Source organism: Lagenorhynchus albirostris, chromosome 7 (genome assembly GCF_949774975.1).
Source record: "Lagenorhynchus albirostris chromosome 7, mLagAlb1.1, whole genome shotgun sequence".
Lineage (NCBI taxonomy): Eukaryota > Metazoa > Chordata > Mammalia > Artiodactyla > Delphinidae > Lagenorhynchus > Lagenorhynchus albirostris.
This window is the reverse complement of record NC_083101.1, coordinates 5,541,348-5,567,630: the sequence shown is the minus strand read 5'-3', so window position 1 is coordinate 5,567,630 and position 26,283 is coordinate 5,541,348. Positions and strand designations below refer to the sequence as shown.

The following is a 26,283-nucleotide window of genomic DNA, read 5'->3' as shown; positions in this document are numbered from 1 at the left end:
GGAGTGCGTGTGCACTCGGAGCTCACCCAGGCGGCTGCGGTGCGCACACACCCATCGGTGTGCTCTCCCACCCCACACACGCGCACACACGCACAGGTACACGCGGACATGTGCCCGTGTGTGCAGTGCACACGTGTGCACGTCCATCCATGTGTGGTGCCCCCCCCGGATGCTGGGGGTGTTTGTTATGTTATGTTATGTTATGTTATGTTAAATGCCCTGTGACACTGACATACTCAGGCAGGGTTGGTACCTGGGAGGCTGGGACCGGGCAGGGTCGGGGGGTCATCCGCAGAGATCCAGGGCGGGTTCAGCAAGAGCCAGAGCCCCCAGTCCCAGCCCTGCCCTCTGTCCTGCAGCCCCCTGACCAGTGTGTCACCCGCCACGAACACCCAGCAGCTCCGCATAGCTGAGGGACCAGGCAGGTCAAAAGACACAGGATTCTGGGGGGTTCTCAGCAGAGGAACCTGAGGCCCAGGGCTCCTGGGGCCGTGGTGCAGCCTGCTAGGCCGGCCGGGCCGTGGCCCACCCATGCAGGGGTATCTTTGGCTTTGTGGAATACTTCCTTCTCAAGATCCTGGGACTGGGTCAGACTCACTGAAGGAATCACCTGCCCCAGGCCCGGTGCCCCTTTTGGGCCATGGCCTCGTGACCTGAGGGGGCCTGGGTCAGGGGGCTCAGACAGGTCGCTTGGATCTTCCCTTTGTGACCCTGCCAACCCTGGCTGGCCTTTGACCGATCGACACTTCCCAAACTGGCCCTGCAGCCCTGGGGCCCCATCTGCCACATGGGAGGCCCTGCTGGGCGTGGAGGCCTGGCTGCCTTTCTAACCTGTCAGGTTAGGGTCTCCCCCTGTGGCTAGGCCCTGCCCAGGGTTCCCGGCATCTCCTCCTGGCACTCCTCCCCTTTCCCGGGCCCTCTTCCAGCAGACTGCAGGGCCTTGGCACTGGGAGGATGGGTGCCTCGGGGGGCCCAGCCCCTTCCCAGCGTTCTTCCTGCCCCCCAGCAGGGGTGACAGGCAGCAGCCCAGACCATTTCTGTTTACCCAACTCTGTTTAACGTGGCAATAAAGGGCCCCTTTACTAGCTGGTGGTGTGCCTTTGGTCCTCCGGTGCTGGTCGGCAGCAGGAGCCCCGGCTGTGGGTACAGACTCACCGCCTGGCTGTGGGTGCATGTGCCCCCCCCCACGAGTGAGTCAGTGGCAGAGGGTTCAGTGATTCCTCTTGGCCCACATGAGGTAGAAGGAAGGTGACAAAGCTGAGCCCATCGGCTTTGCCAGTGTCTTCTCACTGGGGGGACTCTGCTGGGGTCCTGCAACCCCAAGCATCTGCCCTCTCCTCTCTGCTCCGGGGGGCTTATTAGGCAAAGTCTAGGGCCTGGGGGAGTTTGCGGGGTGGGGTACAGAGAGGCCCTCAGGTGACCTCTGGCTCAGGCTGGAGACACCGAGGCAGGAAAGGAACTCAAAACCAGTGTCCAGCAGCGCAGAAAGGCTCAGGGAGGGACACCAGTGAGGAGAGGAGGAGGGCTTTGGGCCAGGCCTCAAAGGGTGGGGAGACAGCGGGGAACATTCCAGGCAAGAGGGTGGGCAGCAGCGCGGCACTTGCAGGGTAGGGGCCTGGCCCGCACGGGCCACTCCAGGAGCTCAGGTCGCGGGCGGGATTACGGCACATGCTCAGTCAGGGCTCTTGACCACGAGGCCTGCCCCCCTCCTGGGTTGGTTTAAGCAGAAAAGGGGAGTTCGTTGGGAGGACTTGGGAGAGTCTCCTGGAATTCTGGGGTAGGAAGGGCTGCCAGGCTCAGAGATGGTCGGGGGCCGGGGACTTGCCTCGCCCTTCCCTCCCGCCCCTCCCCTGCCTCTCCCTTCCCTCCCGCCCCTCCCCTTGGTGTCTGCCTCTGCTCTCTCCGCGTTTACTTTGTTTTCTTCTCTCTGCAGAGCAGCTTTCTTTGCTTTTCTTGTGCTTGATGGGAGAGAATGTCCCCACTGCCCCCACCTGGACCCACCATGGCCCCCATGTTTACTTGTCATCAGGTCAAAAGCTTGGCAGAGACAAGCTGGAAAACTGACCTGATTCCAGCCTCCCAGGAGGGACCAACCCAGCTTAGGCCGGGTCCCCTCCCTACTCCTGTTCAGAAAATCAAGGGTCTCTGGGTCCAAGGCCATATCATGAGAGCTGGGCTGTGCCTTCCCCACCCCCACAAACTCACTGGGGGAGAGCATTCAGAGAAGAGGTGAGCTCCTCCACGGAGAAACTGAAAACCGAGGCCAGGGGTAGGGGGGTGACGTGATGAACGTCAATGACCCAGGGAGTAAGCTGGTAGGTTTGGGAGGGAGGACGGGGTGGGGAGGCCAAAACAGGAGGTTGCTGCTCTACTGTGAGTTTGATGATTGATGTCTGGTGTAAGTGGTGTCAAGGAGATGGGGGTGCTTTGCAGACCTCTGGGGCGGGGTCTGATGCCCCCAAACCCTCTTCCCTGTTACCCAGCTTCTCTGCTGACAGAGGCACACAGCTGTCCTGAAGCCTGCTCTTGGCCTTAAACCTTTCTCTGCTCAAGCCGTGGGGGGCTCAGCAAGGCCCAGTTTCAGCATCCCCAATGGGTGGAGAACAGGCTTCCTCTCTGTCCCGCGGTGACATACCTCAGACCTGACATCTCGTGACTCACGCAGTCCAGTCATGCTTCGGGTGTAGAGAGCCACTCTGTGGCCCCAGAGGTGGGGCTGTGGCTGGGTGGAATGTGGCCAGCTGCTGAACATCTGGCTAGCAATGCAGCCCAGCAGCTGAGCAGTTGAAGATGGGGTGGCCTCTGCCCTGCAGAACCAGTGACTGGGGCCAACCAGCCCAGGGCAACAGGCTCTCCGAGCCTGAACCAGGAAGTGCATTATGAGGGTCCCATTCTATGTCAGCTGTCTTCTCTGACCTCCAGACGGGACATCTCCCAGCAACTAAGGGTTATAACTCCTATCTGCTTAAACCACCCTGATGGTAATAAAATTTATAACAGCCCCTGCTGGGTGAAAAGCGTTGTTTCCTCCATTCCATTCTGCAGAACAGAAATGCCGAGTCCTGTTTCGTAGAGGTTTGAGAATTAAATGATGTAACACATATATCCTGGGTTGTGGCAAAGTGCCTGGTGCCCAGTGAGCGCTCGAGAAAAAAGGTTTTATTAACAAAACACGAATTCGTTCTAATTGATTTCAAGTGTCACTGATACCCTAGAGGCACTTTGTCATTATGCATTTTCTCAAGAAACTAAAAGTTTGTTCATCTTTCAAGAGTTCAGAGTAAAGTTTGGGAACCTAGGCCTCCCTTCCAAAAGTGCGTGCGGCGCAAAAGGCGAAAGGCACGTTACAGCTCCCGGCAGCTGGGACCCGCATTTGATCTTTATAGCCATCCCACGAAGTGCGTACTAAGGTCGTCCACGGTCTGTTTAAGGGGAAACCGCGGCCCGGAGCGGGAAGGGACTGGTCGAGGTTCCTGCAGGAGCGGAGAGGGAGGTGCTCACAGGCGGCCCCCGCGCCGTGCATTTTCCGCGTCCTCCAGCAGAGGGGCCGGCGGCGGGCTCGGCGTCCAGCATAATAGCCGCTTTGATGCCGGGCGGCGGGGAGGGGAGGAGAGGGGAGGCGGGTCGGGAGGGGTGGGAGGGAGGGGAGTGTCCGGCCGCCCGCGCCATCCCTCCGCCCCTCGGTCCCACCGCCACACGCCGCGCGAGCTCGGACCAGGCGCCCGCCCCTCCTCCTCGTCCTCGCCGCGGTCGCGAAGCCCCGAGCCGGCGGAAGCCCGGTGCTCACCATGTCGGTCGCGCTCAGCAACAGGTTCCAAGGTAGGCGCCGCTGTCCCCACGCTGTCCCGCGCCCCTGCCCACACCCGGTGTCCCCCGCCCGCCACCTGTGCGCACGGGGCGGTCGGTGGGGTCTGCCGCGCGCGGGAAGCGGGCGCGAGACCCCCGCTTCCCCGGCCGCCTCTTTGTCTCCTCCAGGAGGGAAAGCGTTCGGTTTGCTCAAAGCCCGGCAGGAGAGGAGGCTGGCCGAGATCAACCGGGTAAGCGCGCGCCGCCGCCTTCGCTTTTCCAGCCCCGCCGCCTCCGAGGGCAGCTGGCGAGTCGGCCCTAAAGCTCCCAGCGCTCCGCGGGTCCCACCTCCGTCTGCGCGGCTGTGCCTGCCGCAAAACCAACCCCCTTCCTCTCCTTCACCCGGGCTTCCCCCGATTTCTTTCCTCCAGCCCCGTCCCTGTGCCTCCAGGTAGGTCCCCCTCCACCCCGTCCACCGCCCTCTGGTCTCGGGTTGCAAGTTGTTACTCATAGACTAGGGAGGTAGGGCCCTCCCGGGAGCTCTGATGCCAGCCCGGCCCACCGGCCCCGGGCTCCCCAGGAGCCGGCCTGGGACCAGCTGCAGGGACTTGGCGCTGGAAGGGACTCCTGATGTCTCGAGTAATTCCCAGTTTTACAGCGAGGGACGGAAGAGAGGCTCAGAGAGGTGAGGGGGCTGCCCCTAGATGGCACAGCAAGTCTGGGTCAGGCTGCAGTTAGAACCCTGGGCTCCAGACTCACAGGCCAGTGCTCGCTCCACCCATAAAAAGGTTGGCCTCCTGCCTCTCCCCACCCCCCACACACACACACACACACACACACACACACACACACACACACACACACACACACACACACACACACACACACACACACACCTCCTTCTCACTCAGGCTTTTAGGAAAGGTTGCCTTAGAGACTTGGTGCTTTTCATCCTGATCCTAGTGGATTTCTAAAAAGAAATCCTTCCGGCTGTTGCCAGGCACACAATGGGACGTTTTAGACCTTTGCTTAAACACCATTTAAATGGGCTCCCCTGGTGGCGCAGTGGTTGAGAGTCCGCCTGCCGATGCAGGGCACACGGGTTCGTGCCCCGGTCCAGGAGGATCCCACATGCCATGGCCGCTGAGCCTGCGCGTCCGGAGCACACGGAAGAGGCCACAACAGTGAGAGGCCCGCATACCACAAAAAAACAAACAAACAAAAAAACCCCACCATTTAAATTCTAGAAGATATGGAAAACTGTTAGGGCCTGCCTGGATTGGCCAAAACTCAAAGGCAGCACAGCAAGACTGGGGCTCAGATCTGGTCTCCATTATGTACCAGCTCTGTGGTCCCCAGCGAGGACCTCTCATCACAGAGCCGGGGTCTCCGTGAGGGCTCCATGAGGGAAGGCATGTTACGTGATTGGTCCAGCACCTAGCACAAGAGAAGACCTCCATGGATGGTACTAGGATTACTTCTTGAGGAGGATGTCTCCAGGTTTCCTTCTAACTGGTTGCAGAATCATGCGCACTGAAACAAGGCTGGACATTTCCCCTGCAGGCTCCCCCGGGCCACTGGGCACCCAGCTCAGAGTCCCAAAGTGGAAAGCTGGTGAGGGTCAGCAGGGCCCTGGTGGAGTCCACGTGGAGGTGGGTCCACGGTTGGCAGCACGGTTGTAGTATAACTCTCGACAGGGGCTTGCGGTCTTTATTCGCTCCTTGATTTCCTTGGACTGCCTAGAGCTAGGCAGCCTGCCTGGTTTCATTCCACTGGCCGTAGGAATCCCATGGAGGGTTCTGGGGACCCCAGGGTCCCTCCAGGTGAACTCTGGCCTCCTCATCGCCATCCTCATCTGGCCTCTTAGTGCCATCTTGAGCACAGCTGAAAGGGAGCCTGGGCGTCTGGCTGGGGCTCTCGGGGGTCCAGGCTGCTGGGCTCCCCCCCAGTTCACTCTGCGGCCAGCTCAGCCTTGGTCTTGGCTGCTTTGGTCCTCTGGACAGGAGCCTGGAACCCTGACCTCATACAGCCCCCTGGGCCACTCAGCAGGCTGGGTTCCAAGCCAGTTGAATCCACCCACAGCCAGCGGACCCCGAGCCAGAGACAGCTGGAGATGGGGGAGAGGGGATTGTAGTTGGACAGACCAGAGGAGCTGAGAGTGTGTGGGACTTTCCATGCCAGCCCTGCCCTTGGGGGGATGGGGGGATTAGGTGGGGTGTGGAGGTGAGGCCACAGGGCTGTTTTGGGAGGTGTACTGGCTTGGCTCAGAAGGGGGAGGGGCTGTGGCTCTCTGGGGCTGGTCTGGATAGCGCTGAGACTGGGGAAGGTGAACAAGAGGGGGCTGTGTCCAACCACCTCGGGACCCCAACGCCCAGAGAGGGCAAGCAGCTGGCCAAGGCCACACCGAAGCCGGTGACAGAGCTTCCGGCCTAGCGTCCTTTCCCCGACTGGATGCTACTCTGAGACCCACCGTGTGAGCCCGGGCTACTGTCAGGTTGCTGGGACCCAGGCTCTGGGCTCCCGGAGGAAGGAGGCTCAAACCAGAAGCTTGAGCTGCTTCCCACCACAGCAGGTCAGGGTGGCCCCACCACAGTTTAGAGTCATGGGCAGAGGGGGCTGTTCACTGGCTCTGTGACCTTGGGCAAGCCACTTGAGATGATGGTAGCAGGTTTGTTGTGATTTTGCGGCGGAGATAATCTATGTAAAGCACACAGGAGAGCGGGCTGCTGTCTTGATTGCTATCATTGGTTTGTTTGGGACTTAAAAGTGTGGGAGTGGAAACCCAGGGGCAAGGTCTGAGGTAGACTGGCTGCTCGGCCTGGACCAGACCCCTTTGGCCTGGACCAGACCCCTTTGTCGGGCAGAATCTTATCTTCCCGTGTCTGAAATGGGAGCAGAGACCCCTGCTCTGCTCTAAGTCCCTGCAACAATCGGAGGAGATGAACAGACGGAAGCTCCTTGCAGACACTTCAGGGAGTCGCTGTGTTTGAGGGTCTGAGTCGGTTTTACCCACGGCCACGGCCATGGTGGAAGTTCCCTTGGGTGGACGGATTCTGGAGGGAACCACGTTGGCAGTCCAGATTGCCTGCCTTTGGGCTGCAGCTTCACTGCCCCACTGGAGGGGGGCTTCTGGGGGGCTGGGCTGAACAGCTGCCCCAGTGGTCCCGTGGAAGCCAGAAGGCGTGAAGGATGGGGCTTCGTGACTCACTGTATGTGCTTGGGCACCGCTGTGGCTGCTGCCTGGGGCAGAGCCCAGCCTGGCTATGAGCTCTGGAGGCTTCTCTGGGCCAACCGTTCCTCTGGGGCCTTTCTCCCCGCTGGGATGGGCCAGCTTCCAGAGGGCAGCGGGGTAGCTCAGTCTTGGCTATTGTGCTTATAAGGGATTCAGGAGTCAAAATAGAAGGGGACTTGGGTGGACCTAAAGGTCCTGGTGGAACTGTATGAAAATGCACTTTTTTGGGTTTCACTCTAGATTTTGCTCTCATTTTCTGAGCCCTTGGCGTGTGCCAGGCAGTGTGCCAGGCGTGCTTCAGACATTATCTCGTCGGATGTGCACTCCAACCCTGCGAGTGTCTGTTCCCATTTTGCAGGAGACGTCAGAGGGCCTGAGTAAATTGCCTGGGTTTAAACAGCCACACTTGAACCCAGGCTCTTCTCTCCATTTCTGGCCTCGATTGGGGCTCCTCTGTATGTGCCCGCCCCACCTCCGGGCTGTATGTGTGTGCGCGCGCGCGCATGCGTGCGCGCGCGTGCTCTGCACCACTGGAGCGGGCAGGACCAGCGCGCGTCTCCTACTCCCCCACATAGCTGACATTCCCCGCGCCCTGATGGCATGGCAGGTGACCCTGGGCCAGCCAGGGCCGGCCTTATATGGCAACAGGACAAATTCCCTCCAGCTTCCCACAGGGACAGGGGGAAGCTGTGGGGCTGGGTGGGTGCCCCTCAGAGTGCCCTTAGCCTTGGAATGGAGCAGGAAGACACTGGAGGATGGTGAGAGCCGTGGCTTTGCACCGGCCAGAGGCCAGGATCTTTAACAAAACAGCATGAGCGGTGCCTTTGCTCCGGACCTGGCACTTGACATAAATCATCTCACTGACTCCTCTCAATGGAACACTGGATTAGATAGATGCCCAGCAAGAGTCTGTAAACTTCCCCATGAGACAAGGATTACTAAGCCTCCCATTTTACAGATGAGGAAACAGAGGCTCAGCCAGGTGAAGTCACCCAGCCAGGAAGTGACACAGCCGGGATTCTGTCTCCGGACGCTGCCCCTGGCCCGCCCTGGCCCCTGTCCACCAGGTGGCTGTGGCCTCGCTGTGACACAGGCCTCTCTTGCTTATGTGGATAAGGATCTCTGGCTACTGTCCTGCCCTCTCAGCCGTCCTGGGTCGAATGAAGGGCACTCAGCATTCCCTGTAGCATTTCGGTGCCTGATGGTTATTTCAGAACCCACGTGGCACCTGTGCTGGGAAGAACTGGGTACGGCAGGCTGGATAGCTCTACCTGGGGTGAGGCTTGTCCCCAGCCCTTGCCCCAGCAGTGGGGGACCTCTGAGACCTGACCCAGGCACTACACAGGTGTGTCTCTTTTCCTGTGTACTGGCAGTGCCACCCTGTCCCTGCCCAGGTGAATGTGCCCAGCTGGCATCGCCGGGCACCCGTCTCTCTTGCTCTTCCTTAATATATTATAAGGGAGATGGTGATAAGGAGCCACGTGAGCTTCTGAGGATTCAGTGTCCCCGCAGGTCCAACCAGCCTCGACCTCGATGTGGCCATGTCGCAGGAAGCTGGAGATGGAATTTCTGCAGGGTCTGCTTCATTTGTGTAGTCGGTGGGGGTGTTTTTCTCCAGCTGCCCCATCTATTGGCGAGGGCACAGCGTCCGGATGAGGCCCCAGAGCTGCCGTGGGGAATGTGAGCCTGCTGTCCTCGTGGGTGCACGTTACAGGCTCCTGCTACATGCCAGGCACCAGGCCGGGCGTCTATGGCCTGGCCCTGGCCCTTTAAGAGCCTGTGGGCTGCATCAGAGGCCACACGGCCAGGCATCGTGCTGCCTGTCCTTGGGGTTTTCCCCCAAGGCTTCAGCCACCAGCCCCTTGGATGGCCTCCGAGATGGTGCTTATCTGCCAGCCCTAAAATTCTGCTGCGGCTAATTCATAAAGGCAAGCCTGGAGGGCCAGGAGCAGGTGCTAGAGGTACCAGCCCAGAAAGAGAGTTAAGTCAGGGTGGGCGTTGGGGGGTGCAGGCAGGTGGCATAGGTCTGGTGGCCAGGACGCAGCAGGGGCTGCCAACCTCTGCTGGTTGGGGAAATAGCCCCTCCTGGTCATGAGCACTTGGACGCGGCTCTCAGGGGGTGGGGGGAGTCTCTGATGTGCATCGGAGGTTGCAGATGACCAAGAGAGGCAGCAGTGAGCCCGTGCGGCTGCAGGCACCGTCCCTCGGGGCTGAGATGGGTGCACTCTGTCCTCCGTGGATGGCCAGTCACGACCAGTTCAGCCATAGGTGTCCAAGGGCAAAGCAAAGTTTGTCCTCGAGGAGGAATGACCAGAGGGTCAAGACTCACCAGGAGGACTTCGTGGCACAGTAGGGGACAAAGAAAGTTGTGGGTGGGTCTCTTCTCTGCCCTTCCCCAAGAGTTGTCTCTCGGTGTGGCTTGAGTTTGGGCGATCCAAACGCACAATGATAATCGCTAACCGTTAGTAAGTATACTAGGAGCCAGGCTCTTTCTATGCAGTTCGCTCATTTAATCTTTACACCAACCCAGTGAGGAGGTTCTATCTTTATGATTCCATTTTGCAGATGAGGAAACTAAGGCCCAGAGTGGTAAGGCAAGTTGCCCAGGGCCACAGAGCTAGTAAGTGCTGGAGCTGGGATTTGAACCCTGGCAGCCCGAGTCAACCTCCCTGCCCTGTCCCTCTGCCTTGCACGCCCTGTACTTGCCTAGAGGAAGGATGATTTGATCAAGACCTTGCCCTCTGGGCCTCAGTTTCCCCAGCTGTTGAACAAAGAGAGCAAGCCGGATGCTCTGAGGAGTCCCTTCTGGGTTCTGTGACTGGGTGGATGTTGGAACAGCTCTGCCACCTCCCTGGGCCTGGCCTGTGGACACTGGCTTGAGAAGCGACTGCCTGGTTCAGAGCTTCCTGTTTTCAACCCCAGGCTCCTCCCTGCTTGCATTTCCTGGTTCTTTGCCAGGGACTGACCAGGCCACCAAGGCCTCTAGACTTGCCACTCTCAGAGCCCAGGGGACCCCTGCATCTCTCATACCTGGAGACCCTGACAGCAGTTTCTACAGCCTGAAAAACTTGTCTTTTGTGACGGCGGGTTGGAGTGGGAGAGGGGCTAGAATAAACCATCTACACACACCCCCACGCCCCTAGAGGGCTATAAAGTGGTTCCCTGGCCTCTGGAATAACATCTTTCTGCCCAAGAGGAAAGGTAACTCCCAGTATTGACTTTCTTTGCCCAGAAACCTGTGGCCAGGCCTTGTTTGGGGCAGGGAGGGAGCTGGGATGGTGAAGGGAGATAGACCTTGAATTGTGAAAACGTTGTGATCTTTAGTAAGTTGAGCAACCTCTCTGGGCCTCAGTTGTCCCATCTGTCAAATGGGAATACCCAAAAAGGAGAAAGAGCAACCATAACCAGCCTAAGTTAGGGGAGGGGTTTCCTTCCTAATCTATTTAATAGTCAGTGATGGTCTGGATGATGAGCTGTGGGTTGTAAGTGGACTGAATGTATATAGATGTTAGCCGATAATAATAATAAACGACTAACATTTATTTAACATTTACTAAGTGCCGGGCACTGTGTTAAGCACTTTAGATCTGTTTGCTTACGTACTGTAATTCTCAGGACAAGCCTATATGGTTAATACTTTTATCTTTCCTACAGATGAGGATACTGAGGCACAGGTAAATGAAGTCATTTTCACGCAGCACTAAGTGTGCTCAGACCTAGGCATTCTGGCTCCAGTTTGCCCTCTTTTTGTTTCTGTTTTTGTTTTTCTTCCAAACATCTGGAGTGACTTCTAGCTCCATCTCCTCTGCCTGGGGGCCCAGAGTTAGGGCAGGGCGGGGCGGGTACAAGGGATCCGCCCAGTGGGCGTGGCTGTGCCCTGAGGCTGAGCTAGGATATGGGGGGAGGACCCTTGGAGGGAGGAAGCTGTGGGCTGTGCATGAGCAGGAACCAGGAATCCAAAGCTCGGAGGTCGGGTGGGAGCTGGCAGCCCAGCCAGTGGAGCTCCTGTGCCTGCCACCCGCCTTCCTGCCTCCCCGGCCCCCTGGTCCACACAGCTGCCCCAAGCCCTGGGTCAGCGAGGGCTGCCCACCCACACGTGAACGAGTCAGCTGCTTCTCCCACCCCCGGTCACTCTGTGGCTCAAGCATTTGTCTCTGTTGGCTCTAAGGAAATGTGTTTCCAATCTCTGAGGCCTCTCCAGCCTCTGTCATACACACACACATGCATTTGCAAAGCTGCCTTTCCGTTGCAGGGCTGAGAGTGGAGAACGTCATTCTGGGCTGAACGGCAGTATTCTCCATTCATTCAGTAATGTTTATTGAGCACCTACTGTACGCTGGACACTGCTGGGTGCTAGGCATCCGTGGGGCAGAGACAGTAAACACATCCTCCTGGATGTGTCCTGTGACCAAGGACCTGCCTCCTCTCAGCATCCTTCCAACACCCACTTCCTTGGGTCACTTCTACTCCCCGGCCCTCTGCAGGGAGGGAACCCAAGCGGCCTCTGCAGTGGAGCTGAATCCCAGCTCAGCCACCTGTGAGCTGTGCTTCCTTGATGAGCAAGTTGTTCATCCTTTCTGAGTCTCAATCCATTGACCCTTCCTGCAAATATTTATTGAGCACCTACTATGCAGAACCCGGCAGGGGGAGACAGATAATGGACAATACCCTTAGTAAGCAATTACACCGTAAATTGTGTTAGGAGATGACTCATCATGGTATAAAAGGTGTTATCTTAAGGTGGATTGGAAGTGGAGGAGGGGACTCCAGTGGACGGAGTGGATGGGGTTGGCCTCATTGAGGTGGCGACAGTTGAGTAAAGACTTGAAGGAGGTGACATGCAGATATGTGCGCTCCAGGCAGGGCACACAGCTGGAGCAAAGGTCCCATGGTGGGAGCACGCCTGGCATGGGAGAGGCACAGAAGGGAGATCAGGGTGGCTGAGGCTCCCACTCTGGTGGAGAGGGGTGGGGAGTTGGGGACAAAAATGAAATACCATGTTAGATGGTGATTGGTGCTAAGGAGAAAACCGGCTTCATCAGCGAAAAGACAATAATCCTGGAAGCCCCGGGGCTGCCGAGAGCACGGTCCTGGGGTCGGGTCCAGGGAGGGGTGTGGCTATCAAGCACCCTGTGAGCTCTTGTCTGTCTCTGTCTCCAAGACCCAGGACCATGTCCTACCCCTCGAACCCAATCTGCCTGGATCCCTAGAGGTGATCAGTGTAAATTACAGACAGGCTCCAGGCTGGTGCGGGATTTCGGGTCCACCAGAGCCTGGGAATTTGGAGGACCCCCAGGTCTTTCCCCAGAGGTTCCCAGATGTTGAGCCTTACCTGGGTTCTTGTGCCTCCCCAGGAAGGCTTTCCAGTTCCTAATGTGGTGAAGTGAAGGGAACATAGGGACAATGTGGTGAGTTGAACGTAGGCTAAATGGGTTCCACTTAAAACTTCGGAGATGGTGAAGTTCCTACTTTTACGAAATATCCTTTTCTGAACTCGTGGCAACAGTCCATGGTCATCATTTAAAGTCTTTACTTGCAAAATAAGATCTTGAAAGCCCAATATTAGCACCTTCCCCCACGCTTTTGTGTTGTTTTTGGAAATGTTTCTTTCTGTTTCACCCCAGAGTCTGGGAACCATTGGCCAATTTGTACCTCCACTGGACAGAGATGGGATCTGTGACCCCAGGAGGTGCCTGGGTTGCTCAGGGTCACAGACAAGAGTTAATTGCCCTACTTTTGGTCAGGGAATGGGGGTGGGGGCCTCAGTGGAGAAGACCTACGAGAGGAAGCCAAGAGGAAGGGAAGGACAGACAGAGCCAGCCGACAGGAGGGCAGCCTTCCAGGCTGCAGGGGAAGGTTCCAGCTCCGTGGAGCTAAGCGCAGGCAGGGCTGTGCATGGCACACGGTAATGAGGCTCTGAGTGAGGCTGTGGCCGAGCCAGCTGGACCCCATGGGCCCTGGAGTCTGATGGACACAGGTTCCAAACCAACCCTGAGCTTCCCCAGGACCTGGGGACCCTGGACATGTTATTAGCTCTCTGGTCCTCCTGTTGTCACCTGTAAAATCAGATAACAGTGGCTGTGAGCATTGAATGGGATAACATAGTGCCTGCCAAAAGCAAGGGGGCTATCAGAGGCCCCCTGACCCAGCGAGGGAAGCCACATTGGCGGGGGGTTCCTTCTACTCAGTCAAAGGGTGCTGAGTTAGTGTGGAGGAACTTGAACCCTGGAAGGGATCAGATTCTGCCCTACACGGAATTGTACCTACTGTTTACTGAGCACGGACGCTCGAGCCAGGTGCTAACTGCCCGCAGTGGGTTGTCTCGATTGAGGGGTAGGTGTCTGAGGAGGTGGGTACCCGTGAGCCCCTTTGACAGCTAGTAAGGAGGGGGCTGAGGATCCAAACCCAGAGGGCTTCATCCTCACTTAGGTTCTTGTCATTGTCCCATTCTACCTTCCATTTACAGTGACTGGAGAGGTAGTGAGTTCCCTGTCCTAGGAGATGTGTAAGTACAGACCTGGTCATCATTTAGTGGGAAATGACGGCAGGAATTTAGAAACATATTGAGTGATTGACCCAGATAAATTTTTTTTCATTTAAAAGATCATTTATTGAACTACAAGTACATATTTGTATGGAATGTTCTAAAATTTAGAATTAGAATTTTTTTAAACCCCTCAAAATTCACTTATAAGATGTCTTTGGTTGGCCTGGTCATAGTAGGAAAAACATTCAAGAGAATGGTAGAAAAACCAAGTTCAACATAATGATTACCTCTGGGAAGGAAAAGAAATTGGATTAGGGAGGGGCAGAAGGGTCCTTCAAACTGTGTATTAGTTAGACCTAGATAACATTTAACATCATTTTGTTTTGTTTTATTTTATTTTATTTATTTATTTTTTGGCCATGCCACGTGGCATGCAAAATCTTAGTTCCCTGACCAGGGAACGAACCCGTGTCCCCTGCAGTGGAAGTGTGAAGCCTTAACCACTGGACCGCCAGGGAAGTCCCTAACGTCATTTTAAACAGGGACTTCCTGTAATTTTAGGATAAAATTTAAATTTATCCTAAAATTATCCTTTAGGATAAGGACCTTGTCTTATTCACCTTGGTCTCACCTGCTCCCTGGATGCCTAGAATAGAGCAGTGTATACTGTGGTTCCTCAAAAACTGTTGAAGGAATGAAGGAGTCACAGCCATGTCAGTTGACTCAATGAGGAAAGCAAGGTCCAGGGAAGTAGAGGGGATTTGTGGACTCTGGTGCCAGGATGGGAACACACCCTCTGTTTCCTCATCTGAATGCAGGTTCTAGGGACGCTTAAAGATTAGCAACAAGGCAAGTAAGATACCTGGCCACTGCGCCCAGCCTAGCAAGTGCTAATTGTTAGTTTTTTTGTTTTAAAGCCGGGCGAATACCTGCTCACTGCCCATCTTTAAGTGTCAGGGTTAAAGATAGATGCAGGCTCTAAAGTCAGACAGAGCTGACTTGAAGTTCTGGCTCTGTGAACCTCAGTTTCCTCATCTGTAAAATGGGAGTAATAATAGTTGCCACCTCTTGGGCCCACTGAGAGATCCGGAGCGACCATGTGGGTTAGTGCTTCGTTCTGGGGGCTGTTGTTAGTCCCTTCCCATCTCCTCTCAACTCCATCTGGTTCTGAAAAGACTCATTTGAGTCTCTCCAAGCATCTGAGGGGAAGGTGGGCCCTGTTTTACAGGTGAGGACACAGGTGAGAGGGTAAGTGACCTCTCAAGCAGTGGACAGTTATTTTCTGACTAGAGAGAGACTAATAATAATAATATAGCAGTTGCTGTTTACTGAACACTCTCCTTGGATTCTCATGCAAGAAGACGCTATGATCGTTATACCCATTTGGCAGATAAAGCAATAGAGATTCAAAGAGGGATCAGTGTGTTCAGGGTCACATACCTAAGACGTTAACGCCAGGGCCAAGCCACGTGTCTTTGGTTGCTCATGGCTTCATGCATCTTGGAGCCGGGGTGCCCTGGGGGGAAGCCCAGGTCCCTGCACCCGTAATTCAGAGGTTGACTGAAGGTGTTTAGTCTTCTACAGTGGAACCTCTGGGCCCCACCCCCAGCTGCTGAGCAAACTTCCTACCCATGGGGTAGATTGTACCGATCCGCCTCTGGGGGTTGACAGGAGGCCAGGACTACCACTGCCCTGCGCGGCCAAGCCCAGCCACCTGGCGGGAGAGGAGGCGATGGGCAGTGGGCCTGTGTGTTGGTGAGTTCTGCCTGCTGACCCCTTGCTCAGTGCTGTCGTCTCTCCTCTGTAGGAGTTCCTCTGTGACCAGAAGTACAGTGATGAAGAGAACCTGCCGGAAAAACTTGCAGCCTTTAAAGGTGAGCTGGGGCTGGCTGCCCACCCCCCCCCAGGAGAGCTGGGTGGGCCCCTCCACCCCCTTATACAAATCCTCGCCCGCAGGGCCAGGCTGCACCCGTGTTGCATCCACAATACCCCTCTTCCCGACGGGCTGTGAGACGGGATGCCCAGCCTGGGGGCACAGGCCCCTCGTTCCTCGCCTGCAGGCCCCGGCCGGCCCTGCCCTTCCCTCCCTTCTGCTGCCCAGCAGGGCTCAGGTTGGCTCCTGCCCGCCCCTGCCCAGGCCCTGCTCGCTCCCGGGGCCCCAGCACACAATCAGCTCTTTGTAGCAGCCCTTGTCTCTCCCCCTGCGCGGTGGAGCATCTTGGGAGCCCCTGCGGAGAATGGACGTTTGTGTCACCACAGTGGGGCAGGGGGCAGAGTTTCTGCCCATTGAATCTCGGCAGCACAGGATGAAAAGAAAACAGGGCCCGGGAGTCCGCGCGGGGAGGGGGCGGCATAAAGGTCCTTCTGTTCCGGGCCCTGGCGCTTGGTTCTCAGCCAGCGGCTCGAAAGGAGAGGAGCTGTGCACATAAGGAGTGGGACAGACCCACCTTTCCTGTCCGGGAGATGCACTCGCGCTGCGGGGGCCCTGGGCGCACTGGGGGACCACGTGAACATCCTCCAGGCTGCGTCCCCCCTCCCCCCCCAGAGTCTTGGCAACGTGGACACCCTCCCTGCTCCAGGGCAAGGAACCTGCCAATGCTCCTCAGACCGCTTATAACGTAGCCATCCTTAGGCAGGACACCAGTGGCTAAGCATTTGCTGAGCGTGACCTTGTGTTCAGGGTTGCGATCTTCCTGCCTCATCCCAATCCAGCCAGGAGGGAGATGGTGAGAGCTTTAGTTTACAGATGAAGAAACTCAGGCTCAGAGAGGTGGGGTCATCTGCCTGGGGTCACACAGCTCGCCTATGGCAGAGTTGGGGCTTATATCCATATTGGTTTCACTCCAAATCCCCTGCTTGTCACCATTACACAATGGTGCTTTTTACGTGGGAAGGAAGGAAGGGAGGAAGGAAGGAAGAGAAAGAAAGAAAGAGAGAGAGAGAGAAAGAGAAAGAGAGGGAAAGAAAGAAAGACGGAAGGAAAGAAAAGAACTAGAAGAAAGAAAGAAAGGAAGGAGGGAAGAAAGAGAAAGAAAGGAAGGAAGGAAGGAAGAAAGAGAAAGAAAGAAAAGAAAGAGAAGAGAAGAAAAGAAAAGAAAAAAGAACTAGAACAACGACACGCCCACCCCTGGCTGGTTCCCCTGCCCCATCCCTCTGCCCCTCCCCCTCCCAGTGCAAAGCAGGAGCAGCCAGTCCTTTCCCTTCTCCCTGGATACCAGTAGGGTCACTCTTCAGAGGTGGCTCTGAGAGGAGGGACAGAGGTCCCGGGGTCTAACGACCATTCTCCTTGTCTTCATTGGGCTGTAGGATAAGGATCCATCCTGGGACCACAGGAGGTTACCTTGGAAGCCAAGGGACTACGGAGGTTTCAAATCATTCACTCATTTGATCTCCAAATGAGCCTTACTAGGTACCAGGCCATCTGGGGCCTGGGTACACAATGGAGAACACACAAGACGGCCCCTGGCCAAAGGAGCCCGTGTCCTAGTGGGGGAGGGGTGGTGACGAGAGAGCAAGGAAGTAGAAAGTGTGTCATGGTAGCAGGTGCTTTGCGGGGGTGACTGACGGTGCCCAGTTAAAAAGGCTTGGGGGCCCTGAAGGCGTGAGGAGGGGCCCTGAGAATGCCCGGGAGGAACATGCCAGGCAGAGGGGCGGCAAGCCTGGGCTCAAGGGTCACTGGCAGGACCTTGGCTTTCTCGTGCTGGCTGCTGGGGCAGAATAGACCCTGTGGCTACTCAAGGCCGCACGACTTGTTTGCCCCCACTGCCTGGTCAGGAGACACCAAGCTCGTTGCTCCGACCCCTTGATCAGGGAGGTTTAACTCAAAGTCTGCAGGTGAGGTTTGCAGGGAGGATCTCTGCGCCCCGGGCACTGTATGTGCCACTTTGTAGTCAAGGGCAGGTCTGCGGGCATTTCTCCGGAGAGAGCATCAGATTCTCAGTGGTAGCCGTGACCGCCCCCCCGCCACCAAAAGTTCAGAACTACAGGGACTTCTTAAATTGGGGGTTCTCACACCTAGCTGCCCATCTGAATCGCCTGAGATACTCTGAAAACACACCAATTTCTGCCTCCCAGATCCTGCAGATCTGCATCTCCAGGGCCGGATGCAGCCAGCCCACGCTGGGGGCCTGGGGGGAAGCCGCTGCCCTTCTTGGTACAGGGTCAGAGTGGCCCCCGGGCACCTTTCTCCATGGTGCCTGTGAGCAGGTGATGCAGGTGGGCAAGCCCTTTTCCCAGAGACAATGGTTTTCCCCAGAGGAATGACGGGACTTGTGTCAAGACCCCGACGTGGGGTGAGGAGGATGGTGTGGGCACCCTGGGGACCCAGCCAGCTGCCCTCAAGGGAGTCCCTGGGACCCTGCAGGGGGCAGCCCTGCTTCCCAGTTAATGCCAGTTTTTGCTCTGTGATTTCCAGAGAAGTACATGGAGTTTGACCTGAACAATGAGGGCGAGATTGGTGAGTGAGGCCTTGGGTGAGCCGGCGGGTGGGGTGGGGGAGAGTGCTCCGTGGGTAGGGGGTGTGGGCGTCCAGAGAACCCCACTGACTCGCCTGCATGGGTGAGCGGCCTGGGGCTATATTTTGAGGATGACAAGCACCGACTGAAGCTTCCCCGATGGGCCAGGCCAGCCAAGCTGGCCTTGAACTTGTCTGCCTTTCACCCTGGATCCCCTGCCCCCCAAACTCCTCTCCCCACTGCTTCCCTCCCCGACCCCAGCTCCCTGCCCACACCCCAGCCTCCCACCCCAGGTGCTCCCGGACTCAGGATAGAGGTGCCACCCAGCCCAGGGCTGGAGATGCTCAGGCTGTTGCCACCCTGGCCCAGGGGGCTGGCATTTCCTTTGTCCCCAAGCCTGTCCTTCCATTTGAACACTGTCCTGCAGTTGACAAGGGCCTTCCATGGACATTGGTCCTCTCTTCCAGCAGACCTTTATTGTGTCCTGCCGTCCAGGTGCTAGGGGTGACAAACACCTTTTCCATGGCACTTATGTTCATGACCATACCTTGACCTTCACCAGTAGTGTTATGACACGGTCAAGGTCGGTTTAATTGTTCCCATGTACGGATGAGGAAACCGAGGCTCAGAACGGTGAAAGGACTTGCTTGGGGCATGTGGTCATTAAGTGGCAGCCAGGGCCCAGATCCCAGCCTGTGGCTTCCGAGTGGGTTCTCCCTTCAGCGTTTCTCCCCCTCCTCTGTCTTCTCACATTTTTCTCCTTTTTGAATATTTTTATCCCTTTTTTTCTTAAAGCGATGTATCAAATGAATACATCGTCATCATAAAACGTTTTGGCAATCACAGCAAAGCACAAAGACAAAAATACATCCCCACAATCCCACCTCCCAGAAATAACTGTGATAAAGATTTTGGTTTATATCCTCCCATTCTTTGTTCTAATCACAAACACCGTTCGATACCATTTTAGGACCTCCTTTTAAAATTTTGTACAATATATTGTTAGTATTTTGACATATAGTTCATTTTTTTTAAATATAATTAATGGCTGCATGATATTCCATTTGGGGACAGACTATAACGTATTCAGCCAATGCCTTAGTATCACCCATTTAAATGACGTCTGGTTTTAACTCATCGACAATCCTGTGAAGAACGTCTTTGTACGTGAATCATTATCCGCATTGCTGATTATTTCTTTAGAGTAAATCTCAGGAATTAGACCTTCTGGGTCAAAGGCTTTTGAAGCATCTTGCCAAATTGCCTTCCAGAAAGGTCTTGCCAATTTAGAGCGTGGCCAGCAGTGTGTAGGAGACCTTTCACTTCTTCCTGTAGAACACTGCCCAGCTTTCTTTGAAATGTCCTGGACATCCTGGCATCTAAGGGTCTGGCACCAGTCGTGCCGGCCCTGCCTCTCCGGTGAGCTGGCCCACTACTCCCCTGACCCTAAAATTGGCCCCTTGCTCCACCCGCACTCCCACTGTCCTTTGCTGACCTGACGCATTGTTCACGGAACAATCCGAAGGAAATTGCCTCAGATCTTGGGAGCCAGGAGGTCAGAGGCACCAACTCCTCGGAGTGTAGTGACTTTGGTGCCTCCCTTGTTTTTCTTGAATTTTGTTCTTTTGTTGGTTTTCCTGCTCTGCGGGATGTTCTTGGCATCCTCGCCCTTCCAGCGAGGTGGAGCCAGGGACCGCAGGGTGGGAGTGGCAGGTGGGGAGAAGCTGCCACCGCGCCCTGGAAAGTGATTCCTGATGCCTGGGTCAGGCCGACGCCCTGACCCCACCTCACTGGGCCGTGACTTCCCGGGTAGCTGGAGCCGCAGGCTCACGGTCACCTGAACCTTAGGCAGCAGCAGAGAGAACAACAGAATGAAGAAGAGAGGCTGTGTTCCTGGACACCTGCTGTGTGCCAGGTGCTTCTGCTGCATCCTCGCTCCAGATGATCCCATCAACCCATTTTACCACTGATGGGAGGAGGGGCTCAGAGAGGTTAAGTAGTTTGTCCCAGGTCCCACAGCCAAGAATAGCAGAGCTGGGTTCCAACCCAAGTCTGTCTGACTTTAGAAGCCCAAGTCCCTAACCACTAGTCCATACTGCCTCCGCAGAGAGCAGGGAAGATGTGATGGGCTCATTCTCCCTGGAGGAGAAAAGCTGTCGACTGCAGTCTCCAGGGATGGACTCTCCTGCCAGGCTTGTTCTGGGCATGGGGGTGCCAGAGGGGAGCTTCCCCACTCAGCCCGGCCCCCTGACTCCACTTAACGGCTCTGCTTTTCCTCCGGCAGACCTGATGTCTTTAAAGAGGATGATGGAGAAGCTTGGGGTCCCTAAGACCCACCTGGAGATGAAGAAGATGATCTCGGAGGTGACGGGCGGGTTCAGCGACACCATCTCCTACCGAGACTTTGTCAACGTGATGCTGGGGAAACGGTCGGCGGTCCTCAAGCTGTGAGTACCTCCCACCTCTCCTGGGACCTCTGGAGGCAAAGTCATAGTGTGTGGAGAGGCTCCTGGCTTGGGCGCCTCAGCCAGTCCCTAGCCAGGAGGTAATTCACTATGTGATCTGCTGGGCAAGATGCTTAATTTTTTTTTTTTTTTTTTTTTTGCGGTACGCAGGCCTCTCACTGTTGTGGCCTCTCCCGTTGTGGAGCACAGGCTCCGGACGCGCAGGCTCAGCGGCCGTGGCTCACGGGCCCAGCCGCTCCGCGGCATGTGGGATCTTCCCGGACCGGGGCACGAACCCGTGTCCCCTGCGTCAGCAGGCGGACTCTCAACCACTGCGCCACCAGGGAAGCCCCGGTCATAAATATCTTGCATGAAGTGTTGTCCTGAGGGTTAATGAGATAATATATATGAAGCGTCTAGCCCAGTACCTGGCTGACGGCAAACACCTAGTGTATGGTGGCCAAAATCACACTTTGCAGGTACTTCCCCACTGGAGAGCAGCAGAGAAATTCCTTGGAGGGTCCCATGGTATGTGTTCAAGCTGTAAAGGACACTCACTTGGCTTTTACGCGATAAGATTAACTTTTTCTTAAAAAAATTGAAGTATAGTTGATTTACGATATTGTGTTAGTTTCAGGTATACAGCAAAGTGATTCAGTTATACATATGCATGTTTTTTTCAGATTCTTTTCCATTATAGCTTATTACAAGATAGTGAATGTAGTTCCCTGTGCTACACAGTAAATCCTTGTTGTTTGTCTATTTTATATATAGTGGTGTGTATCTGTAAGATTAACTTCTTCAAATGTACCAATGTAAAATATACCTGTCTCATTTTACAAAGCGGGAAGCGGGGTGACCTGCTGGTAAGCCCACGGTTCAGGCTGGTCTGGTTGGAGTGTTTATTGTCGGGAGGGATGGGGCAGGAGGGGTGGTGGGAGAACCGTCCAGGTCAGATCATGCTGCACCTGAGAGGCCAGGTGGTAGCAATAAGAGTGGTGATGCTATTAAAAACCACACCTAAGATTTAGTGGACATTTACTATGTATTGGGCACTTCCAATCTGATCCATCTAGTCTGCATAGTGACTCCTTAGATGAATCATTCATTCATTCAGCAAATATTTATTAAGCACCACCTGTGTGCCAGGAATTATGCTCGGTGCTGGGGACACATGAATTACTTACATTCTGATGGAAAGAGACAGACAAAAACAAACCACAACACCAGATTGCAACAGTGCAATACAAAGAAAAATAAAGTGGGCGAGAGGAATAGAGAGGGGTGGCATAGTAGGCAGAGAGGGTCTCATTGAGCAGGTGACATCTGACCTCCTGCGCGAGGGAGATGTGAAGAAACGAGCCATGTGAATATCTAGGGGAAAGCATTCCAGGCAGAGGAAGCAGCAAGTGCAGAGGCCCTCTTACGCTCAAGGAATAGCACAGAGGCCCGTGTGTCTGGAGTGCAGTGAGTGAAGGATGAGTCTGCAGAGATGGGCAGGGGCCAGGTGATGTGGGCCACGGTTGATTTAGCATTTTGTACTGCCGTGGAGGGATGCCATTGGAGTATTCTAAGCTAGGAGCTGACTTTTAAAAGGCCCCCTCCGACTGCGGTGGGGACAAGAGTGGCAGCAGGCAGGCCGGTAGGAGGCTCGTGCACTTGTGCAAGTCAGAAATGAGGCTCTCAGCCTGGAGAGGCTGTAGTGGAGGTGGGCAGGGGCTGTCAGAGTTGGGAGTGATTTTGGAGGTAGAGCTAGAAGGGTTGTTTCCAGGTTTAAAAGAAAACAAGGAGTCTGATGGTTGTAAGGTCTGGGGTCTGAGTTAACTGAGTGATGGTGCTGTTTGCTTTGAGAAAAGAGCAGGGAGGAAGGTGGGAATTGAGCTCAGTTTTGATGTATTGAATTGGAAGAGCCCCTAGACATGCAAGGGGAGGGGTTGAGGAGGGAACTGGCTGTGCAGATCTGGAGCTCAGAGGTAAGCCGTTTGTGGACTATCACGCTTTGTTGTTGTTTTTTTAAATTTTATTTTTTAATTAATTTATTTATTGGCTGTGTCGGGTCTTCGTTGCTGTGCATGGGCTTTCTCTAGTTGCGGCGAGCAGGGGCTACTCTTCGTTGCAGTGCACGGGCTTCTCATTGCGGTGGCTTCTCTTGTTGCGCAGCACGGGCTCTAGGCGTGTGGGCTTCAGTAGTTGTGTCACACTGGCTCGGTAGTTGTGGCTCGCGGGCTCTGGGGAGCAGGCTCAGTCGTTGTGGTGCACGGGCTTAGTTGCTCCACGGCATGTGGGATCTTCCCGGACCGGGGCTCGAACCCATGTCCCCTGCATTAGCAGGCAGGTTCTTAACCCCTGCGCCACCAGGGAAGCCCGACTATCACACTTTGGATGGGATTTAAAGCCAGGGACTGAAGGAGCCCACCCAGGGAGGGAGTACAGAGGGTGAAGGGCACTGTCACTTGGAACAGCTCCAGGATGCAAGTGCTTTTGACATCCTCACTTTCAGTTGGAAACATTGAGCATCAGTGGGGTTGAGTGTCTTGCAGGAGTCACCAGCTGGGAAGGAGTAGGGCTGGGATTCAAATCCAGGCAGTTTCCCTCCAGAGGCTATTCTTTGAACCCCCATCCTCTTCTGCTGCCCAGATTTTACTGTCAGAGTAGTGGGAGGTTTTTGAAGATCTGAAGGGGTTTTGAGCAGAGCCACGGCCCAGCCGAGCTCTGCTTCCTCCAGGCAGTGTGCTCAGGGGAAGGCGCATGACCTAGAAGTCCAAGGTCTCGAGTGAGTGTCGTCCTGCCTCGGGCTGCCTGTGTGACTCGGACGAGTCTCATTGCCCCTTTGTGTCTCAGCTTTCTCCTCTGTAAAATGGGACTAGCAGCCCCCTCTGTGGAGTTGCCGCATGGGCTTCTGGGAAAATCTCGCTGGAGAGTGGATGCAAGGGCATTCTGTGGAGGACCCTGCAGACGTGAGGGCTGGGATGATCTTTCCCTGGACGAGGAAAGGAGTCCTAATCCTGTTTTGTGTTTTCTTTCTTTTCTCCGTTTCTGAACCAGAGTCATGATGTTTGAAGGAAAAGCCAACGAGAGCAGCCCCAAGCCAGTTGGCCCCCCTCCAGAGAGAGACATTGCCAGCCTGCCCTGAGGACCCCCGCCTGGACCTGCCCCGCCCTCCCCACTCCTCTGCCTCCCTCCTGATCTCACTGCCCTTCTCGACTCATTGCGATGTGTCTTATTTGTTCTGTTTGGTCGTTGTGCGTTTGTTTTTTCGTCAGCAGAGTCAGTGATCTCTTTGTATAGCACAAGTTATCTGCCTTAAAGGGGCTCTGGGTTGGGGAGTCCAGATCGCCTCCTTCTCTTTTTCCCTGCATCTCCCCTCCCTGTGCAGAAGGGCTGACATTAAACCAAAAACCAGAGGGTGCAGGGCCAGGACAGGGAGACCAGAAGCCTGTGATTCCCGCACTTGAAGCTGGTACTGTTTGTCCTTCCAGGTCACTGAGCTAAGTCCTGGTACCCTGGCCTGGCCCTGGTGAGGCCCTCTGCCCCTTTCAGAAGACCCTGGAGTCGGGATAAGGCTGCAGGGCCTCGTTAGGGTATCCTCGGACAGCTCTGTGGTTCCAGTGCTCTTGGGTGGGCCAGGATGTGGCCACACAGTGTCCCACCTCCTCAGCTGGTCCCCTCTCAGTCCACACTTCGTCTTATCCTTAGTGAGGTGACAGAAGGAGAGAAGGACTTGGCAATTTGAGCCCTTCAGGAAGGTTCCAGAGGAATCCTCTAGCCTTGCCCCCTGGCCACACCTTTACAGGCAGCTCAGAGGAAGGGTGCAGCTCCCCCTGACCCTTGCTGGGGCTTCAGAGGCAGAGGGGGTCCAGGGGCCTTGGGGGAGGGGATTCAGCTCAGTCTAGTCCCACCTTTTAGGGAGGATGTTGAGGGCTACAGGATAGGAGGATGAGGACTTAAATGCTCACGGCAAAGAGAGGCAGCACCACTGTTAAGCCAGGAGCTGAGAAATAGGTTGCCTTTCTGATCCCAATCTGCTTGAAACCTGACTCTGCTTCCCCATTTGCCTTCACACCTTCCTTACACCATTCATTCATTCATTCATTCACTCACTCCGTCATTCAACAGGTATTTATTTACAAACTATTATAAGCTTTAAGTCCCCCCACTTTGTCCTGACATGTGCCATGTCCAGTGTCTCTCTAATTCATCATTCTGTTTCCAAATCACTCAAAACCTTGAGCTTGGGGATTAGATTGTCACCTGTGTTTTTTATTATGGACTAGGGTTTTAGAGCCCTGACTCACCCTGTAGGTTAGCTGGGCCAGGCCTCTCAGTTCACAGGTGAGGAAACTGTGGTGACCCACAGGGATTAAGTGCCTTGCCCTAGGGCGGGGGTCAATCTGGAGATGAAGATCCGGACCGGGGCCCAGGTGTTCAGATGCCCTGCCCATGCCTCAGTCAGTGATGAAAACAAGGGAAGGGGCGGAGAGGGGCAGCCTCCTAGGTCAACCCTTGGGCGAGGCCCTGGGCCAGGAGTCACCCTTCCCAGTGCCTCCGAGGCAGCGTCAGCAGGGACCCCAGCCTTGACCCCACCTGTATTCTGGACTCCCTTCCCCTGCCCACTCAGGACTTGGATGCACTCGTCCATTGAACGTGTTTATTAACCACCTGTTATGGGCCAAGAGCTAAGAACCCAGTAGTGAAATGGACAGACTCATGGAATTTAGAGTCTAGTGGGGCAGTCTGACCCAGGTGATGAAAGTTAGGAAAGAGGAGGATATGAGGTGACTGCAGGGCAATCCTGGGGTCCTAACTGGGCCCAACACTGGGCAAGGGTCTTGGAGAAGCCTTCACAAACCTGAAGAGGAGAGCTGTGGGGGGACGCTGAAGCCCCTGGGAGCTCCCTGTGACTCCTCTGACCCGCAGTCAAGGCCAAGGAGCTGACTTTACGGCAGCTGCAGGGAGTGGAGCAGGTAGGGGATGGGGAAACGGCCGGAGGGGGGTCAGCCCACTGGTCTCGACCAGTCCAGGGACAAGATTATTTGGCCACGACTGGCTGATCTTCGGCCTAAGAAGGTACTTCAAATGCATAAGCCTAGTTGAAGTTTAAACCCCAGCAGAACATTCCACCCTGTAAATGTCAAATCTCACCTCCACTCCCTCCCCTGCCTTTTTTTTTTTTTTCTCCTGAGATCCTTAGGTGAGCAACTGCCTGTCTCCACCCCTTTCCACTGCCTCTCCTTTCTGGGACAGGCTGAGACCTTTGAGCAAGGTAATGCCTTCCTTGACTACCCATCATAGTCAGTGGATCTGTACCTCACTCAGACAGGAGGACAGAACCAACCAGGCTTATTTCAGCGGGTTACACACTTTACAAGACTGCAGGAAACCTTCTTAAGGGAGGAGAGCAAGTGGGTGTGTCCCCAGCTTCTAGAAAGGGCAGGAAAGAGTTCTCTCATTGGATGGGGAGTGTCCTGGGGAAACTTTACCAGCTCCTTCATCATTTGGAATTCAACTTCCAGAGGGAGAGGGTCTCAAGAGTGGTCCCTGGAAAGGGGGTGTGGTCTGCATGTATTTCAGGTTGTGGCTATTAGCTCTAGGACTCTTACTTCTCTGGCTAAGGGCTCAGCTTCTAGGAGTTCAGCTGTCTTCTTTCTGAAAGACCAAATCTAACTAATGTAACCAGCAGCTTGGGGACTGCCGAGTATGGCTCTGTCCCTGCCATTCAAAAGGAAGGAGTGTGTCGAGCAAGTTCAAGTGGATGCAGTATGTGTGTGCGGGTGCGTGTTGAGTATGTGTGGTACTGGACTGGAAATAAAACAGACAAACTTATCAACGTCTTGACTGGTGTATTTTGGGGGTGGTTCCGGGGTCAGCAAATTCAGAAGA

General features: G+C 55.3%; 1 protein-coding gene across 3 annotated transcripts; it reads left to right on the top strand.

The window, feature by feature from the left end:
• The first annotated feature begins 3,684 nt into the window (after window positions 1-3,684).
• Window positions 3,685-26,226, top strand: AIF1L (allograft inflammatory factor 1 like). 3 transcript variants are annotated; one of them, XM_060154044.1, is made up of 6 exons: window positions 3,685-3,819; window positions 3,976-4,037; window positions 15,313-15,379; window positions 17,920-17,961; window positions 20,244-20,406; window positions 23,449-26,226. In XM_060154044.1, the coding sequence occupies exons 1-6, from the start codon at window positions 3,789-3,791 to the stop codon at window positions 23,534-23,536; spliced, it is 453 nt and encodes a 150-aa protein (XP_060010027.1). In that variant the 5' UTR covers window positions 3,685-3,788; the 3' UTR covers window positions 23,537-26,226. The 3 variants fall into 3 exon arrangements, with proteins under 3 accessions (XP_060010027.1, XP_060010028.1, XP_060010029.1); XM_060154045.1 differs by lacking the exon at window positions 17,920-17,961; XM_060154046.1 differs by lacking the exon at window positions 3,976-4,037 and having other exon boundaries at window positions 3,686-3,819.
• The last annotated feature ends 57 nt before the right edge of the window (window positions 26,227-26,283 follow it).